This window comes from Sitodiplosis mosellana, unplaced genomic scaffold (assembly GCF_009176505.1).
Source record: "Sitodiplosis mosellana isolate CC-2019 unplaced genomic scaffold, AAFC_SMos_1.0 Smas_scaffold_80, whole genome shotgun sequence".
Classification (NCBI taxonomy): domain Eukaryota; kingdom Metazoa; phylum Arthropoda; class Insecta; order Diptera; family Cecidomyiidae; genus Sitodiplosis; species Sitodiplosis mosellana.
Genome location: NW_022595322.1, coordinates 86368 through 107173, shown reverse-complemented (window position 1 = coordinate 107173; position 20806 = coordinate 86368). Strand labels below are relative to the sequence as shown.

Genomic DNA, 20806 nt, shown 5'->3' with positions numbered 1-20806 from the left:
TATAAAAATAATCCCATTTTTTGTCGAAAAATGCGTTTTTTTAAAGTGGGTCCAAACTTTTGATCGGCACTGTTTATTTGCTTCATTCTCCATGTTGAGATTACACAGCAACGCTTTTGATAACCTAAATTGATGGTAATTTTTCATTCATCTATTCACAGGTCGCAATTAACACGATAAGTGAGAATTTTAAAAGCGCTACGAACACCGTCGGAGATGGAGCGAAAGATTTTTTATCGTTTATACAAGGAGCCCTTCAAAACATGACCGATTCCCAGAAAAAAGATTAAATGCTTTGAATACAACATTCTACTGTTTGATGTTAAGACGAGTTTATGCGGAAAAAAACGTCCTCTTTACACTTCGAATTGCTATAAGTTCTTTTTTATCTGAAATGTTCAATTTTTTTTTGTATATTCAATCAATTTGAGCAATAAAATCCTTTGAGATCTTGATCTTTCATTATAATGAAATAATAATAATTATTATTATTATTATTATTATTCTGCACCAAAATGAATTTAGATCTTTTTATACCACGTTCGAAATTCACTACCCAACACATCATTTTTATACAAATACAAATCTTGTGGTTTTGTTTGTTTTGGCTTGTATACGCGGATACACTGAAATAAATTCGTTGCACAAACTCTCTTGAATTTTAAAAGATAGCAAAAACGTGTTAAACAACAAATTCAAAAGGAAAAGCTCACAAGATTTGTATTTCCATTTGAAAACCAATAGTAATCGATGATCCATCGAACGTCGATTTGACATGCAAATTGCAAACCATTGCAAAAAGTGTGCGGCAAGTATTTTAAAAGCAATTATTTTGCATACGATAATTGCCGTTGCGAGGAAAATAGAATTTATGGGAATGGGGAATGAAATGTTTATGTAATCTAAATTTTTTATTGGTAGCATACTTGCGGTTGTTATTTGTTTAACTCGCTCAACCTACCGGTGGTAATTATCATTAGTCTTGTTATCAAGTCAAGTTTCTTTAATTTTTTTTTTCTTCACATTTTGAACTTATTCTCTCGAGAAATGTTTCAGAAGAGAAAACTCCTATAAGTTGTCAACCTACGTTAGTATCACACCGTTTAGATCACTCTGATTGAAAAACACTCAAATGATTTTGTTCAAGCTCAATTTTGATTTTATTTACACCATAATGGTTTCACCATTTATATAGGGCTCTTGTAAAGATAGGAAAATATACACTACCGTGCAAAAGTTTGGAACCACTAGGTATTTTTTATACAAATTGACCATTTTTGGTGGACTCATTAACATATTTCGGAAACACCTGCACTCTTGATATTTTGTGCATAGTTTCTACAACGTTTCAATAGTAAATCACAGAAGTTTCATCAAAAAATATTCATGAATTTCAAAAATATAGCAATTTGAATTTGATCTGTTTTAATCTTCATACAAATTTGATCATTTTTCACACAGTAAAAATTGCCGTCATTACATGTAGTTCGTTCTGGTTAAAGTTGAAATCTCCCCATGACTATAATTTTTAATACCAAGCCCGGTAGCGCTTGGCCCCTGGCATTGCTATATAACAGCTAACTTGCCGCAGATTGGCCAATAAAAAAAAATTGGGGTCTATGTTTGCATTAACCTCCCATGTTGTGACGAAAAGAGCCAAATCAATGAATTAATTCATTTTCTCCGTTCAGTAGAAATTGATTATCAAATTATGTTCACAGTCTTGTTCTGTACAGTATATTTTGCGGTAGTGTATTCCGAATTGGATACGTTCCAATCGTGATTGGCATTTCGAAAATGAAATTTTCGTAAAACCATGGTGTCATTGCCATTACCTGTAGAATTTTTAGAACAATTTTTTTTTACATTAGCACATGCGAATAAGGTATAGAGCATAGACAGAGGCTGAGTATAGAGAATAATAAAATTGAATTTTGCAAAAAAGGCAATAGTCTGATAGTATCGAAAAAAGACAGAAAGAAAGAGATTACCCGTATGAAATATGTGACTTTAATGAGACTGCTCGTTGAAAGATCGGTTGGCGGAATAAATTTTGGTATTTCGATATCGACAATAAAGTTCTTGTGTTGATTGTCATTGCAGCCCCCAAGTGTTTTTCGAAATAGAAGAAATTCTTCATCGTATCTGTGTGTCCATCCGCAAACGATGTATCTCTTTGAATAATTGATCAACTGAACGAGTTTCGATATATTTAGTTAGAAGTCTTACGATAGATAGGAAAGAAATTGAAAAGGTTTTCAACCTATACCTGAACCAACTCCACAGTAAAATGCGTGATTTTCACATTACTCTGATTAATTACATGAAATTCAAAAGGAATTATTTGCTGTGGTGTGAATCCAGAGATGTGTGTGCGAGCGACAATTTTTATAGGATCACGATCAATGCACGGTGGGTATACATTTTTAGTTTTTGCAACAACGAATGGTTTCTGTTGGAAAGGGGCACACAAATGATTATCAATTTCTTTCATCTCTATGCCACAAATTCAATTCAATTAGTTTTTTTTTTGGAAAATATTCGAAAATACATTACTCGTAAAGACAGATTTTCGTTTAGATTGATAGCTTTGACCACGGTGAACCGTTTTTTGAATTCTTTGTTCCGCCACCAAGGTGTTACGAGCACAATTCGAATGGAGTATCTAATGTATCCACACATCCCTTCGATTGATGATGGCAAATTGGGTGGTAAAAGGAATTTAAATCGATAATTGTGCGTTCCACGCTCCAATTTTATCTCGTCTGTTGAGGAATTAATATAAGGTAATCGTATTTTGTAAGTTAATGCATGGAAGTTGGACATCTTTTACCATTGATCCCTCCTATGAGGTACATTTTTTCATCCAAATAATTTTCCGTACCAAAAGCGAAATATTTTTCGCTGGCCACTCTCCACTTTGCAAATGCATTCCCTTTTATATGAATGTAAACACCTCGAAAAGTTTTTCTCTCCAGCAAATTGAGTCGCACCATTCCGCATAGCGTTTGACCAGCGTAAAAGGCATTTAGCTCACTGTTTTCAAACTCAATATAACATGTGGTCGACATTTCCGCCTTTTTGTGTTCAGTTTTGCTTATGAACTTTTTAGTTTCACTCTCTTTTGCTTGAAATTGTTTATGATTCTTTTACTTCAAATCGCAAATTTTCAACAAATTCTGTAAAGGTCTTTGTAATTCTTAATTTTTTAGTGTTTAATCGTCGATTCTTATCAATTTTAATGCTTATTTATATGAAATAATTTCTTTTTTATTATTCAATAAACCAATTCTTCTTTTGAAATAAAACAATTTGGGACAAAAACGATCCAAAATGTAATTTTTTTTTATTCAGTTACGGTGAAAAAGAACTCAAAACATTTTTTTGAAGCACAATTTTCCACATAAAATTTGTTTGCAACCGCATGAAAGCTCAAGTTTGACTGATTCTGTCGATTATCGCGTTGAAAAATTTAAATTACAACAACAGTCAACAGTGAAGTTATTCAAGTCACAAGATCAAGATCGATTACAGTTCCGTAATAAACAATTGAAATTGTATTGGACGTAATCAACAAACTATGAACAATTCTTTGAAATGCAAAAGCAAAGCAGGGGTTATTCAATGAATGCGTGTTTCTCTGATGATCATACTTCATATTCCTAGCACGCAAGTGTATTCACACTGAATAATTTGGAACAGAAGTTTTCATTCCATTCATTTGTTTCACACGATTTTTATTGAATTCCCAGAGAATTTTTCCCAAGCCAATTTCAAAATAATTTGGAATTTTTTTTTTCTTACAAAACTATTTATGTATTAGAATGAAAAGTTCATATTCGTTCTGTTTTGGCATGGAAACTGAATTAGTTTGAAATCGAAAAATCAATTTTATAAAAGAAAAACCTTTTTTTGGAAATATGAAAAAAGTTCAGAGTCACCAATTTTTAACGTTTCGAACATTGAAAAACTTTTAATTAGATTCAAATCCGGCTTTATTATGCGCTAAATCCATCACGCTGAATAAATTCATGCGATAAATGTGATGCGCTCGCTTTGCGGTGAACGAAGTCTGTTGCTCTTCACTACTGCTTAGCGATGCGTTCACTGCAAAGCATAAACGTTCATGCGTGAACAAGTGAAGAGCAACAGACTTCGTTCACCGCAAAGCGAGCGCATCACATTTATCGCATAAATCTATCGCATGAAATTATTCAGCGTGATGGATTTAGCGCATAACAAAGCCTGATTCAAATAACTTATAGCTAATAATGGAAAACTTTATCTTATGAATTTTTATATGAATTTTCACAAGTTCTCGAAATGCCATTTCGAAAATGGGAAAAGCGTTTGAGTCCGTTATTGAACCAAAAATAATCATTTTGTGCAAGTGTCTCATCGTGAAATGGATAAAAACCAATTGTCACCGGAAGGTCAATAAAGGGAATGGTATCGAAGCTGTTATCTGTGAAAAATATCAGAAGAAAGTGGTGAAAAATTGAAGAAGAAAAAAAACACAAATAGTATCAAAAGTCTGAAGGGGTCAATATTGGGACTGAATGAAGAGTGAAAATCATCAAGAAAAAGATTCAAAAGTATCAGAAGTACACTTTAACTTACACGAATCAAATATGTGACTTTCATGGTCATTAGACTGCTCCAAAAAAAAATTGAGATATTCAAACTCCCCGATCGGTTTTCGAAAATTGGCCTCAAAAAAATAGGTTTGGCATCAAAAAATCGAAAAACGTAGAAAAAAAACCACTTTCTCAAAATTCATCAAATTTTTGAGTAAGGTAGTTTCGGAAGCCATTTTAGATCGCAACATTTCGACCTAAATCATTTTTCCAGCCAATTTTCGGCCAAAACCAGTGATGGGGTTTTATTTGGCTCGTCAATATCTATAACTTTCACCAAGACATTAGCCATTAAAAAACCATTCTGGGCCAGTTACAGTGTAAAATGACAGAAAAAATGGCAATTTTTCGGCATTTGTTTTCACATATTTCTAGCCTCATATTCGATTTCAACTCTAATGCTCAAGACAAGTGCTGTTTTTTGCTCAGGATAAATTTTCGAAATTTTCCCAATGGGAGCAAAAGGATTTTTGGTCGGTATGGCTCGCTAGGCCACACCAAATTAGGCCATTTGCCACCATTTATCCGGATCCATAGCCCCCATAGGTAGGAAAAATTGGAACTCTTCTTCAGAGAGAAGAAGAACCAACAAAAATCTTTCTTAAGTGCTTCGATATGGGTAGATTCCCAATATTTCTCGAAAAAAATAACTTTTTACTAAGAAACTCATCCAAAAAGTGTATTTTATTTATTACTCTTCAACAATGAGTGGTCGCTGCAGCAAAATCGAATGAAATACATGAATGCCAGTGGCGAATAAGTTTACAGAAACTCTTCGTTAATAATTACCCGCAACGTCATATCATCATTCAAATTGATTGCATTAATAAGTGTGAGCGATTGCTTGAATTTTTTATTTCGCCACATAGGCACGTCGAGTACAGCTTGCACGGTGTACCTTATGTATCCAAATTTCCCTTCAATTGACGATGGCACATTCGACGGTAGCGTTAACTCAAATGTGTATTTGTGCGCTCCTGCCTTCAGTTTGACGTGTGCTGTCAATGAAATTAATGCAAAATTCATTTCATAATTTACTTTGAAAATCGATTCAATCGTTTGAAACACTCGGGCATGCATTGAATATTCAATCAAATATGCATCATTAAATTAATACTACCGATTGTGTCACCCACAAGTTGTATTCTTTCGTCCAAACAGTCTTATTTGGCTGTTATGGATGACTGTCCAACGCGCGTAAAATCGTTCAGACCAGCACGTAAATTTATTTATGAGGACACTCAATTCCAAAGACTGTATTTTTGCTGCTGAGTAGGCCTGAACTGGACTGAATTTGATGTCTGAAGCGTTGTTTCAACTCATTCACGGTGCAAACATTTTCATTGCTCTCATTCAAGTTGGTAATCAAAGTGGCTTTCTGCTAGCAATGAAAATTGTACACCATAAATGTGTTGAAACAACGCTTCAATTGTCCGAGTCAGCAAATTCAGCCGATTAAGCTGTCTGCTCAATTCATTTTTCAATACCATGAAACTTTGCAGCGGAATTTTTTTGGCCTGACCCTATCTGAAATTGTTGGTGTCAGAATCTATGTTGACTTTTCATTTTTGACTCATATCAATTGCTATGTTCTATTATCTCCATTTCGACTCAACATTTCTAGGTCATAGAACCACAATATCTATTGAGAGTATGTGAAAAAATTCTAATATATTTTGAAAGAGGAGAGTATGTTTTCTGATGATTCTGTTGGCGTTAAAGTAGAGTATGTTGAAGTACCGTCTAGCCTCTGCGGTCTTCACGGTTTTCGCACAACTGATAGGAGATAACAACATGGCATCTTCGGCAAAGTTGTAGTACTTGAGGTCTTCTATAACATTGCTGAAGACATCTATCTCTTATCTCTTATCAGTTGCGCGCAAATCGCGCACATAAAAAAGCAAATTTTATATAGAACTTTTTTTTCCTTATCATTTTTCGCGCTTTTCGCGGAACTGATAAGAGATAAGAGATAACTGACTTCAGCAATGTTATAGAAGACCTCGAGTGCTACAATTTTGCCGAAGACACCAAGTTGTTATCTCTTATCAGTTCCGCGGAAACCGTGGAAAATCACGAGGACCCGCCAAAAATGAACATACTCGCCTTTAACCATTTTTGAGTCGAAAGAAACTTACTCTTCTCTTTCATAACAAAGTCAGATGAACTTACTCTCCTCTCGATCTAGTCAATAGATCTGAAGATCATAATGAAGCAAAAGCAAAAAATTGCATCGAAAAAGCAGAAAATATTCAATCCAAATCGGCAATTATTTGAATCGAAATCGAAATTTGAAGCTAAATCTTAATCAAGTGGACATCATTAGTCCACTAAAAATTCTCTAGCACACAATTTCTAGCCAACCTGATTGCATTGATAAAAGTGGAAGTCATTGAGTATTATTTTATTAACAAAAAATCATTTTCCTTGCGCTCAAATATGCAAGACTGACAGTAAATTAATCAATAAAAAAATAAGTTCAACTCACATTGAAGGTTTAAGTTTCAAATAGAATTGCGCTCAACAAAAAAATGGCACTTGAAATGAGTTCCACAAATGTGGTCCAACTTCAAGTCAAACGAAGCCAACAACAACAATTGTCAAATTGCTTTTATCATTCAGTTGTCATTTTTTCCATTGGAGCCAGTGTCGGTCGTAATTGAATCGTATTATTGGTAAGTTTGACATTTGTTTCACTTATTATGCGTTTTAATATTTTGCATTAAAAAAATTGGGTTTTTGTTGTTGTTTTTTTCCAGAAATGTTCAATGTCAATTATTTTTCGGTGTTGTTAAAAATGAGCGACCGAAAAAGTGGATCAAAGAGACGAAAATTGGCGAAAAGTGAAAGTGGAAATTTCTCGAATCGCCGAGAAGACCGGAGAAATAACGAGCTAGCAATTGTTGACTTGTACCGAGAGCAACCCGTACAAATGTTCCCGTTGAATATCGATTGTTTTGATGAAATTTTTGACTATTTATCATTGAAAGACTTGCATCATTTTGCGCAAACATGCAGTGCAATGCAAAAAGTGTGCGGCGAATATTTTAAATTCAATTTTTTCGCCAATGATTACTATCGAATCGAAGGTGATGGAATTTACACAACATACTCCAGTCAAAGTGGTGCCTTTAATGAATGCATCCGCATTTCGGCGTTCAGTCAATTCATCATGCAACTTGAACACTACATGGACACATTTGAACCGCTTTACTACATAAATTCACACATAGATCAATATTCGTCGCTCAAACAAATCGGTTTTTCGTGCATCAATTTGAATGGCCCCGAATATGAATGCATCCAGGAATTGTTGGCCAAGGTTGAAATCGTTCAAATTTGGATCTGTGCACTCGATGGCGACTTTTACGATTGCTTGAAATTTTGCCGTAATTTAAAACACTTTAGTATTCGTTATTGTGATATCGTGTGTTCTCAAATGCTTGAAGACGGTGTGCGAACACTTCAATATCCATGGTTAACGCAGGAGTATCCAAAACTGGAGCATTTGGAATTGATCCCATTTAAGAAATTGCAAATTGATGAGCTCAGCATGTTTTTTGCATGCAATTCACATGTGCAGAGTTTTTCAACCAGCGGTCAATGCCTTTGGGTCAATCGGAATGTACTTCTGAAGTCAGCAGCGCACCTGGATAAATTGGAAATTCGTATGATCGAAGTGAAAATGGCACCAACAGATGAATTTGGTGTACCGGAAACTAGAATGCAAGCAATTTGTACGCTTGTTAATCAGCTGCACGAACATGGATTCTTTCGACGATTGCATTTTTACATCAATGATGATGAACAAATACCAAGCATCGATGAATTGGCTTCCGTGGCTGGCCTCGAAAAATTGTGCATCCGTAAATTTAAAAAAGATTACAGTTTAGTACCATTGACCAATGTAAGGGAATTAGTGATTTGGGAAGGGGCCAAAAATATCGACTTAGAAGCCCTAGCCAATAAGTGCGTCAAATTGGAACGACTCTATTTTGGATCACACACTATTGACCATCTACTACCGTTCATTCGTCGCTCGGCCAAATTAAACAAAGTCAAAGCGTTTTCCAAAATTAAAACCAATTTCAGCATTGCCATATCAAATCTGAATGCACAGAGGGAAAAATTAGCTGGTGCCCACAAACTCATCATTTACGTCCCAGACAACATTTTCTTGGCAACAAAGTGGACTGCCCGAAACGGTGATGTCAATTTGAGCCTGGTTGAACTGCGACGAGGTGATTCGTATGAGTTCACCATTTCTTGAAAGAAAGACAATTTTTTGTTTTTTATTTTTTTAAGTGTTGGTTTTTTTATTATCAAGAATGTTTATTTTTCTTTGTCTTTTATTTTAAAACAAATTTTTCTTTGAAACAATGGCAAATTTTTCCATTAAAAATCAAAAAGTGCTCAAAAGTATGACTTGAATCCTCAATTTTTGAGCCACATACAAAATACAATTCGAGAGAAACAATGTGATACGATTTTAATCCTCAAATTTATGGGCAAATCCAGATATTTTTCTAATCTTATTTAAATAAAAGCAATTTTTTGGTTGTTGGCATTACATTGAGCATTTGTTTTTAGTTGTATTGTTTACATGATAAGCCGTAGGTCTTCCAAATAGCATTAATTGATAGAACACTATCACTTGCACACTATGCAAGTAATGTTCGACAATACAAACACAGACATCGTCCAAATACAATCTCAATACAAGGCTTGTATTACAAACACAGCGATTGAATCAACACAACGACAAAAACTGGCAAGTATATCAATTCTTCAATCAACAATCAGTGCAGTGTGTTAGTGAGTGTGCCTTTCGACACTTGCTGTCGCATATTTATGAAACCGAATTTTTAGATGAGGCTCAACTTCAAGTCGAATCACATCAAAACGCCGGCTATGCCCCGGCTTTCAATCAATTTTCACTGATAACTTTATCATTTCCATTTTTATCAGCAGTCAGCTTTCCTACACTGTCGCTTCACATAGGTTTGACAGTTGCTCTACTCAATTCGTGGTTTGAAGTCGTAAACAAATTAAAATATTTGTGATTCGTCATTTTTTATGGTTCATAATTTTTTTTTTAATTTCTGTTTACTTTTTTCTATGTAGATTGATAATTTTGTGTTTTTTACAGCAAAAACGATGAAACAAATGGAATTGTCACGATAAATCGTTTACATTTTACTGTGAATTTCGAATCAACATTAAAAATGAACGGTGAACACGAGCCAAAGCGGTTAAAATTGAATGAAGAAGATGACGATGGTAGTATGAATCCAGTAGAATGGGAGGAAAATGGAAAAAAAGAAGAGAAAGAGAAGGAGACTGAGGAAAAGAAAGAGACAGAGAACGAGAACGAGAATGAGAACGAGAACGAGAATGAGAACGAGAACGAGAAAGAGGACGTAACAGAGAACAAAACAGAGAACGAAACAGAGAAAGAGAACGAAAAAGAGAAAAAGAAGGAGGACGAGAAAGAGAAAGAGAAAGAGGACGAGAAAGAGACAGGGAAAGTGACGGAGACAAAGAGAGAGAAAGAGGAAGGAAAAGAGACAGAGAAAAATGACAAGAAAGAGAAAGAAGAGCAGAATTCGTGTGAAAAAAGAGAAGATAGTCGCGAAATACACAACGAAACACCAGTTGCTGGCCCTTCAAACCCAGTGCCAATTGTTGATCGCTCAAATGACGAGTATTTATCGCAAATATTCAAGTTGGATGACAATTGCTTTGACGAAATATTCAATTATTCATTGTTCAAAGACCTAATTTCATTTGGAAGCACATGCAAAACCCTACAAAACTACGTTGGAGATTATTACCGGCGGCATTTTTCGTACCGCAACAATGAAATCGAACAAAATGGAATTTTTGATCATGCTTATAATCGAGCGGTTAAGCGATTCATTACGAGACTTAAAATCCGGTTCAGTTCTTTTCAACCGTTGTATCAAATCAATTCCAACATTGAACAGTTCCCATTGCTCAAGCACATAACATTTTCCAACATGGATTTAGTGGAACCAGATTATGGCCGAATTCAGAATATTTTCAACAAACTCGAAAGTGTGCAGTTGCGGTCTTGTTTGCCCGAGTTTTGTAATAAGTGTATAAGTGACTTATGTGGAAATTGTACACGTATTTCCTTACGTGATATTTACCCAAGCACATTTCTGGAAGACAATGAGTATCCCTGGCTGTTGGAAAAATATCCGAAGCTTGAGTATTTCGAGTTTACTTTGGTAGGAGAATGGCCAATTGATGGTCTGAATGGATTTTTGGAAGAAAATGAAAATATTCACACTTTTGCCACCAGTGGACTGTGTCTGTGGGTCAATCGAGACCAATTTCTAAACTCAAAAACGAAACTAGACATTTTGGAGATTCGAATGATGGAAGTCTATGGTGTGCCGTTGGACGAATTTGGAGCTGCTGGTACGAGAATACAAACCATTTGCCGACTTATCAATCGACTTTTTGAACAAGGTTTTTATCAACGTCTACATTTTTCCATAACTGATGACGATCAGATAAGCAATATCGGTGGATTGGCTTCATTACAAGGCCTCGAAAAATTGTGCATCTTCGAGTTTAAAACGAGTTTTAGTTTGTATCCTTTGACACTTGCGAAAGAATTGGTGATAATTAAGTGCATAGAGAATATTGACCTTCAACACTTGGCAGAGCAATGTGTTAGACTGGAACGACTCTTTCTCGACGTCCACACAATCAGCGATATCCTGCCATTCGTTCGCCACTCAGCTAAATTGAATAAAATCACATTATTGGCCAAGCGGATAAATCGATTTGATATGATTTTTGGCATGTCAGCTTTGAACAAGGAACGGAAAAAGTTAGCGGGGGCAAGAAAACTCATAATTTATGCACCAGATGAGTTTTACGTGGATACAAAACGAACCAGCAAAAATGGTGATGTTAATTTGAGTTCAGTTGAATTACGACGACGCGGCGAAGAATACTACGATTTTTCAGACAGAGAAATTCATTGATTAACGTATTATTAAAAACTAACTTCTACTCTAGAGACATTACTAACGTTAAAAGCAATGAAAAATAGTTATTTTGATAATTTTTTATATGGTTACATATAAAAAAATAAATATATTTAGAAAAAAGTTCAAAAAAGTTGCGATTCTTCTTTTTTTTGTAATTGAAATAAAAATTAACTTTGATGGGCATAAATTTGCTTGAGTTGCTTAATTCACTTTCATTCGTCGTTTGTTTACAAACAAGTTGTTTCAAACAACATACGCCGAAAATATGTGTGTACTACAATAGAGCTGTTCAGTCTGAACGAGTCACTATTGTCAGTTCAGACACACGTGACTCAGACTCGACTTTGTACACATAAAACAATCTCTTATATTGCGTTTCGGAACAGTATACTTTATAAAGTAATCTCTGTAGTCTATGTATAAACAAAATATATTGGTCATACAAGGAGCAAATGCTTCGAAACAGCTGATATAAAGTGTCAAAATGTGTTCAAGCGAATATCGGAAATAATCATAATATGGCATTATGATTAGTCATTAAGTTTTATTCAGGAATGATTTTGTTCACGTTGTTTTTTTTTTTGATAAAGCATCATTTCAATTGAATTGCTAGTTACACATGAAAAAAAGAAATTCGCATTTGAATTTGGTTCAAATAATGAAGTGACATAAATGAAATCACTTTTTCGCATGCGAACCAACTTCACGTCGATCAGCAACAAACGTCAAAAGTCTACTTCAATAAATACACAAATTGTCTACAGCAGTTTATGAGCCGAAAGTCATTGAAGTAGAATTATTATTTACCTGTTGATTTCATTAAAACCGGGTAAAATAAATGTTCCATACCACAACGATTGTACAGACATTTTAATATTGTGCGGACATCACCACATTAATTCCAATTTTGCCGCGAGATCACCTCAGATACATTGTTAAATCAAGGTAAAGGATTTCAGATTTGCATTTTTTTCAATGAATTGCAATAAATTTAGCTACTCCAAAAGGAGATTTTTCTTTCGTTTTATTTGGAAATTGTCAGCTCATGGATATTATTTTCAGAATAGCATACGTATTCCTGCGATCAGCCCACTTGAAAACTCACACGTATTTGAGCCAAATGCCAAAGGAACAAGAATAGGAATATGATCTGTGATTGAGTTGATCATGGTTATTTCTGTGCGAGGTAAGGACTTTAAGGATTTATATTTTTTCCGAAAAATTGTGACTGAAATCAACGCTTCACTGTTTCGTGCATTTTTTCTTCATTTACTTGAGAACAAAGCTATGTTCACAAGTATTAAGTCACAAATTCAGTATAGTGGTGCATTGAAGTTGCCTTTGCTTTGCAGTTACATAAAATATTTTGTTTGCTTATTCTTTTTTTAAGTTTAAACACTAGGACAAATCAGTATCGAAGACAGGAGCATTTTATCAGTTGGCGCTCACGTTATTCCAAACCTTCAAGTATTAAGGCGATAAAGCATTGCATCATTGCAGTATTGGTTGGCCCATGAATGACAATCCGTACTCATTTCACACTTGACCAAAAACAAAAACATTGTGTGGACACTTACTCATTCAATTCAAGTGATCAAGTCAAAACCGGCAAAAACAAAATTTCCACTTAACGCTAAGTTTGAATCAATCTGAATATTTGCGTAAGTTAAAAAATGAAAATAGAATAAATAGAGAAATACATATAAGATTCATTGTAGTAGAGTTTAAAATATGATTGTAATTTTTATTTCTAGGTCAACAAATATCTCGGGACCATGGAAACGATGAAATTGACCGATCTAAATTTTGATTGTCTGGAAAACATTCTCGAATATTTGGAGCTGGTTGATCTGTTGAATGCGGCGGATTCGTGCAAACGACTGAATAAAGCTGCTGAGCTCGTATTCGATCGTAAGCATGGCAAGAAAACGGTGTCGTTTGGGGAAATGCAAATTTCTACTCTTCGACTGGTTAAATATAAATTCGGAGATATTCATGTCAATGATTTGAAAACCGGTTTGCAGTTGTTACGCTGCCTTGGTCGCGTGATCCATAAAATATGCTTCGAACAACTAATCTTCGAAGAAAGTATTCAACTCGAAATAGATCGCAAATTGGCAACTTATGTAAATGCTTATTGTGCGGAATACCTAAAAGAAGGTGATTTTCAACGGAACGGCGTGCTAGAGTATTTTGATAAACCGTTTCCAAAACTTCGTGGAATTCATGTCTTGGAGTGCAAATTTACCGAAATCAATCGCATCAAACGACTATTTCCAAATCTGGAATCTTTGATGTGCAGCCATTACGAAGATGTGTCATTTTATAACACAAATGCAACTCATTTTCCCCGTTTAAAAAGTCTGACGTTTTTTGAATTAGGCTACGATCCAATTTCTGATGTTCGTCACGAACAAAATCTTCGCAATGAAATGGTGTCGGAATTCTTGAAACTAAATCCACAGTTAAAGGAGCTGCATGTCAGTTCATTTGCTCTTGCCGACAGTTATTTGACTATAGATTTGATTCGGAGTGAAGTCGATAATTTACAGAACATTGAATCTCTTTACCTTGATCTAAAGCCCATCACAGTCCACGACGATATTGACAATATCATTCACATGAAACGTGTAAAAACATTCATAACTTCTCTTCGTCACTATAATAATGAATGGCCAACGTGTTCATTACCATTTTCATTTGAAAAACTCGAGAAGTTCGACGTTTCTCCTCCGAAGCAAATTGAATTCCTTCCGAATTTTTTTGAAGATTTCTTCAACTTCATTGACAAATTCCCAAAAATAACCGATCTATCGATTAGTTCATATGAAAATTCTTCTGCTATGGACTGGTCGAGATTGACGAGATCTTTGCCGTTACTGGTCACCATTTCGATACATATCTCGTTTTCAACTGATGAAGCTATCGATTTTATGGCTAAATTTCCACTGTTGAGAAAATTCAATTTCATGCTAAGTGATCTCGATGAATTAGAGTATTTATGCCAACGTTTGGGCAAAAAATGGAGAGGAAGAGAGTTGTGGAAACGCAGACGATTCGTCCAGCTCAAAAGAATAGTTTAAATATCATAGCAATCGATAAAACTAAGATAGGAGTTCCCATTTGAATTGAAATAGATTTTCATAAGATTTGAAACAAAGAAAAAAACTTTAGAAATAATCTTTTACCAAAATCATCTGATCAAAATATAGCAAATAAATGCATTTTCATAAAGTTAAATCTATCCAAAATTGAGTTTTACAAATAAAATATGATAATTGCCTTTGCATATGAATTAAAAGTCGCATAATATCAATCGTCGATTCATTTTAAGAAAAATTGCCTTAGCATAGTTCTTCTCTCATTTTAAAATGAATGTTTTCCCATTATGTATTAATCTATCCGCTATTTGAAACACATTTTTTTTCAAAATAAAATCTTCTTAATTAAAATAAATTAAAAAAATCATGTTCATCACCAAAATTGGGATGGTCGAATTAGTTTTTTTCAGTCTATATTTTAGATTCATAGTATTTTGTATTTGCAGCTCTCATCTATTTGACTGCTATGTGCCGATGTACGAACTGAATGTCGATTGCTTTGATGAGATGTTTGAGTATTTAATAGGTGGATCGATTTTTAATATCGTACAAAATCAAAAATGGCGGGTGCGCGATCGATTTGGCACCTCAAAAGAAGAAACTTTTGTTCTGGGACATATGCCGAAAAGTTGATTCCCACAGGGCCCACTCAATTTTTATCTGGTTCATTTTTTGATGATTTTTCCAGACTATTTGTTGAAATATCTCAAAAAATACCCCCTTTTCTTGCATTCAAACTATGATATTTGGATTTATCGCGAAAAATTACATAAAAATAAGTCGGTTTGGAATCATTCCAACGCGATTTTGTTGCCTTCGTAGGTCAAAAATAGTTCTTGATTTTTTGAGGTACCTCTCGAACAAAAAATGATAATTTCAAAACAAAATCCGTAAAAATCGTCACTTTTGTTCGACAAGTACCTCAAAAAATCACTTTTTGGAGTTTTTGTCTGAGAAGACTGCCCATATTTTTGAGATAAAATAACTTTCCACCAAGACACCAACCATGAAATGTGTATACTTGGAATTATTTTGAACAAAAGTCGATTTTTCAAGATCTGAAATTGAACCAACCGAATATGAGCCCAGAAATATATGAACACATCACTTGATCTGATCATATGGGCACTCAAAATGTTTGTGAGGGAGCACACTAGAAGTTTAAAGGCAGCAAAGGTAGAAATGGTTTGCTCAGTGAGGTTATATCACTGTTAAATCGAAGCTCATGGGCGTAATTTCCTCATTTTGCTTAAAATAGACGCAGTTTACGACACAAAAATCACATAAATCTATACAAATGAAACCGGAAATCAATTCTACGTCAAAAATTAAGTAGAAATAGCTCTTCGGACGTTTCAAATTCGAATAAAACTGGACTAGTTCAGCTATATGTAGCGTAAAATGGCGACTTTTTGGCCATTTTTGAGTACATTCGGACCTGTAGAGCCACCAAATCACTAGTTTATGTGCATCTATTGATCAGATTTGAATTCTTCGTCAAAAATTAGACTAAATAAAGTCAATTTTGGCCATGCATTTGAGGTTTTCCGAGGGTCTAGAGGTGAGTTTTTGCGGAAAAGTAGCCAAAAAATGGATACTTGAACGATTTTTGACCTACGAAGGCGACAAAATCGCGTTGGAATGATTCCAAACCGACTTATTTTTATGTAATTTTTCGCGATAAATCCAAATATCATAGTTTGAATGCAAGAAAAGGGGGTATTTTTTGAGATATTTCAACAAATAGTCTGGAAAAATCATCAAAAAATGAACCAGATAAAAATTGAGTGGGCCCTGTGGGAATCAACTTTTCGGCATATGTCCCAGAACAAAAGTTTCTTCTTTTGAGGTGCCAAATCGATCGCGCACCCGCCATTTTTGATTTTGTACGATATTAAAAATCGATCCACCCTAGTATTTAACATTCAAGGACTTAGTTTCATTTGGAAACACATGCATAACCGCCCAAAAACTGGTCGGTGATTATAATAAACAGTATTTTTCTGGCCGCTGTTATGAAATTCGAGATGGTGGAATTTTTGAGTCTGGTACTCATATTGAAGCTGTCAATCAATTCATCACACGTATTGAATTCCGGGGCAATTATTTCGGTGTATTGTACTGTATTGCTGGAATCACTGAGAAGCTAGAATCACTCAAACACATGACATTTTCCAATATGGAAACAGTACCAGATTATTGCCAAACTGAAAATATTTTGAGCTGCATCGAAAGTTCGCGCCAATTGTGTGCCGATTTCGAGCAAAAACGCATTTCCTTGCGTGATATTTACCCAAACGATGATGCCTACTACAACTATCCTTGGTTGTTCGGGAGATATTCAAAACTTGAGTATTTCGAGTTTACTTCAGATTGGTCAATTGATGGTTTGAATGGATTTTTGGGAAAAAATGAAAATATTCACATTTTTGCCACAAGTGGACTTTGTCTCTGGGTCAATAGGGACCAATTTCTGAACTCGAACGCTAAACTAGATATTCTGGAGATTCGAATGATAGAGTTTAACGTTGTATTTGATTTGGATGAATTTGAAGTTGCTGGGACGAGAATGCAAACGATTTGCAGGCTTATCAATCAACTGTTTGAACGTGGTTTTTATCAACGCTTACATTTTTTTATTACCGGTGACGACGAGATCACCAATATCGATGCAGTTGCCTCGTTGAAAGGCCTCGAAAAATTCCACATCTCCGAATTTGAGAAAAGTTTTAGTTTTCAACCTTTGACACTTGTGAAAGAGTTGATCATCACTGATGGCGTAAAGAATATTGATCCCGATCTCTTTGCACAGAAATGTGTGAAACTGGACCATCTTTATCTTGGAGTGGAATCATTCTCGGATATGTTGCCATTCGTTCAAAAGATGGCCAATTTGCATAAACTTACACTATTAATACACATATCAATAATTCGCTATAAAAATTTGGATTTGTCAGTTCTGAACAAGGAACGGAAAAAGTTATAAGATGCAAGAAAACTCGTCATTTTTGCACCTGATTTTTACGTGCAGACAAAACGGACTACCAGAAATGGTGATATCAACTTGAGTTTAGTTGAACTACGACGTGGTGAAGAATACACCTATTTCCTAGACAGAGAAGTTTTTTGATTAACAAGTCAATTCATATTATTGAAAACTATATTTTTAAGCATTAACGAATCTACAAGGTTATCATTTTTTAGTTCTTTACATTTTTCATACTTTCAAAAAAAAAAGAAATAGATAAATCCCTTTCGAAATTGAAATAAAGCATAATGTAGTTCATCCACTTAATTACTTGACTTTTCATTTTCATTCGATGTTTGTTTATAAACAATTTTCGCCGAAAATGTTCATGTTTATGTGTGCATGTGTGGAAATTGAGAATGTGTTGAATGAGAACATTCTTATCGTAACAGTCATTCTACTGACATAAGCTGTATGTCAAATAGAAATGTTTCACAATTGCTATTAAAGAGGAGAAGTAGGAGAATGAAGTACACCACCTTAAGTGATACGGTTTGTATGTAATGTAGGCATGCATTCACAATTGTATAGCAAATACCTATACACAACGCACAACACACTGAGTTCCATAAGCAGCAATTGTCATGCATGACACATGTGTGGGACAAACTTCAAACTGAACAGCTGATCGAAACGTCAAAATGTGGGTTTCTTCTCATTTTCTCTCTCTCGCATGATATTGCATTATTATTCTATTATCAAACCGTGTATCGTTTTAATTCAAAGAATACGAAACAGTCAAAGTTTTCGATAGAAAATATTTCAAAAGTTTTGAGTTTATTGAAAGTTGGTGATTTTTCTTTCATTCAAACGAAATTTCAAGTCATTCATTCATAATAATAATAATCAAAGTTTCACATTTTAATTATTTTTCCAGTGATGACATCAATCTTAGTGATTCATTCAATTCTAATTTCCTGAACGTGTTTGAATTCATAAGACTCTACTCAAGATAGAATAGAAAAGTCGGAGAATAAAAGAAGAAAATCAAATATTATCGAGAGAAAAAATCTACCAATAATAAATACTACATTTCACCGAATAAAAACAATCCAAATGGAAGTAGCTAGACAATCACGTGATCCAGACATATTCAAACTAACTACCGATTGCTGTGATGAAATATTCGAGTATTTATCCCTGAAAGACTTGCATGCATTCGGTCAAACGTGCAAGACGATGCAAAAAGTGGCCGGCGTATATTTCAAACGAAATTATTCAGCGGCTCCAAAGTACAGTGGAAACGATGGAATCTACATAGCTTACTCCGATGATAAGGGGGTCATCAATGAAAATATACCGACGTCGGGTTTCAATCGATACATAACATACATTTCACACTATTATGAAAAGCTCCGACCGCTTCACTACATTCAATCACATAGCGATGAATTCGAATCAATCAATCACATCTATCTCGTGTGCCTAATCATAAACGAAGCAAGAGTGAATTGTCTCATGAATCTTCTACCGAAAATTGAAACGTTGCAAATTCGAAATTCATCAGTTGAAGGACACCTAAATGATATGTTACTGAAACATTGTGCAAATATAAGGCGACTTTTTGTGCAAGATTCGGATTTAGGCATTTTTCGGCTTCTTGACGGTGGATGGGCGGCTCGCATCGAAAACCATTGGCTGCGCCAAGAATATCCAAAGTTGGAATATTTGGAATTAATCCCCAAATACACAAACAAAATTGATGAACTCAATGAATTCTTCGAACGGAACCCAACTGTTCAAGCTTTTTCAACTAGTACGTTATGTCTCTGGAAAAATCGAAAGGAGCTTCTGAAATCAACTGCTACATTGGAGATGCTGGAGGTGAAGGAGGCCAGTGAAATGGATATGATTGATGATGACGACGATGAAGAATTTACATTGATAGAATTTTGTAATTTACTGAAACAACTTCATAGACGCCGTTTTTTTAAGCGATTAAATTTTTATACGCAGAGCTGTAACGAAGAAACTAGCACTCATTTAACGTCATTGGGCCATTGTCTTGAAAAGTTATGCATTAAAAACTTCACCAGAAGCTATAGTTTGCCACTTTTGACCAATTTGAAAGAGTTGGCCATTCAAGATGGAGCTAACTCTACTGATATGGACATTCTTGCCAACAGTTTACCGAATCTTCAACGTCTTCACATAAATAAGGCTAGTGTCGATGATATTCAACCATTCATTCGTCAATCACCGAAACTAAGGCAAATCAAAGTTTTATCCAAAGATGAAGCTCATTTCAACAGAGGCATTTTAAAGCTGTTGACATTGAACCAAGACCGCGAAAAATTGGCCCAAGCACGAAAAGTCTCAATCTACGTTCCGGATAACATTTTTTTGAGAACAAAGTGGAGTGTCAATTATGGTGATACAAACTTGAGTTTAATTGAAATGAAACGGTGCGATTCAATCGAATGGAATGATCACTATTAAATCATGACTGTGGTGATTCTATCGCTAAACCATTAAATCATTGAACGTTGCACGGTCGAACTGGAGTGCATAGGATGTATTACAATTTAGTAGGTTGGAGCGAAAATGTAATACAGAAAAGTTTCGCAGAAAAATGTCGATGATGAATGAGTGGAAAAGGGATTATATAGTATACTGTATAGTCAGAGCCATTTCTAGCTTCGCTGGCGCCCTGGTTCAAAATCCGTTGGCGCCCTTTCAAACTGGAATTTTTAAAAGTGTGTGAAAAAATCTCAAAAATGATACATTTGATCCAAGTTTATTTGAAAAGCAACAAAAAAATGATACATTAAAAAGACTTAAAGAAATGTCTTTTTTCTCGCTTTTGAAGTGGCAAATTCTTCAATCACGTCGTCATATTGAATCGAATTTGCTACATCGCTTTCTATCGATATGATTGCCAGATGATTGAGCCTGTCTTGACCTATTGCATTTCTGAGATAAGTTTTAGTTAACTTTAGCTTTGAAAACGATCGCTCTCCCGTTGAAACAGAAACTGGGATCGTCAGCAGAATGCGAAGCGCAATAACAGCA

At 34.9% G+C, this 20806-nt stretch overlaps 5 protein-coding genes across 7 annotated transcripts in view; all 5 read left to right on the top strand.

Annotated features, from left to right (window-relative positions):
• The window catches only part of LOC129570770 (uncharacterized), a 2634-nt gene extending 2172 nt beyond the window's left edge, over positions 1-462 (top strand). The window contains exon 3 of the mRNA XM_055450485.1: positions 162-462. Coding sequence (XP_055306460.1) covers positions 162-290 — 129 coding nt within the window. The 3' untranslated portion in view covers positions 291-462. The remainder of the gene's footprint in view (positions 1-161) is intronic.
• Positions 463-7253: 6791 nt separating this feature from the next.
• Positions 7254-9207, top strand: LOC129570787 (uncharacterized). The gene is made up of 2 exons (XM_055450509.1): positions 7254-7312; positions 7397-9207. The coding sequence occupies exon 2, from the start codon at positions 7399-7401 to the stop codon at positions 8905-8907; it is 1509 nt and encodes a 502-aa protein (XP_055306484.1). The 5' UTR covers positions 7254-7312; positions 7397-7398; the 3' UTR covers positions 8908-9207.
• A 109-nt stretch (positions 9208-9316) lies between these two features.
• LOC129570774 (uncharacterized) lies at positions 9317-11739 on the top strand. The gene is made up of 2 exons (XM_055450492.1): positions 9317-9666; positions 9787-11739. The coding sequence occupies exon 2, from the start codon at positions 9863-9865 to the stop codon at positions 11657-11659; it is 1797 nt and encodes a 598-aa protein (XP_055306467.1). The 5' UTR covers positions 9317-9666; positions 9787-9862; the 3' UTR covers positions 11660-11739.
• A 663-nt stretch (positions 11740-12402) lies between these two features.
• LOC129570773 (uncharacterized) lies at positions 12403-15130 on the top strand. Of its 2 annotated transcripts, none has more exons than XM_055450490.1 (4): positions 12403-12610; positions 12733-12851; positions 13056-13326; positions 13420-15130. In XM_055450490.1, the coding sequence occupies exon 4, from the start codon at positions 13441-13443 to the stop codon at positions 14746-14748; it is 1308 nt and encodes a 435-aa protein (XP_055306465.1). In that variant the 5' UTR covers positions 12403-12610; positions 12733-12851; positions 13056-13326; positions 13420-13440; the 3' UTR covers positions 14749-15130. The 2 variants fall into 2 exon arrangements, with proteins under 2 accessions (XP_055306465.1, XP_055306466.1); XM_055450491.1 differs by having other exon boundaries at positions 12728-12851.
• A 3280-nt stretch (positions 15131-18410) lies between these two features.
• LOC129570790 (uncharacterized) lies at positions 18411-20800 on the top strand. 2 transcript variants are annotated; one of them, XM_055450514.1, is made up of 2 exons: positions 18411-18437; positions 18672-20800. In XM_055450514.1, the coding sequence occupies exon 2, from the start codon at positions 18851-18853 to the stop codon at positions 20231-20233; it is 1383 nt and encodes a 460-aa protein (XP_055306489.1). In that variant the 5' UTR covers positions 18411-18437; positions 18672-18850; the 3' UTR covers positions 20234-20800. The 2 variants fall into 2 exon arrangements, with proteins under 2 accessions (XP_055306489.1, XP_055306488.1); XM_055450513.1 differs by lacking the exon at positions 18411-18437 and adding an exon at positions 18472-18580.
• The last annotated feature ends 6 nt before the right edge of the window (positions 20801-20806 follow it).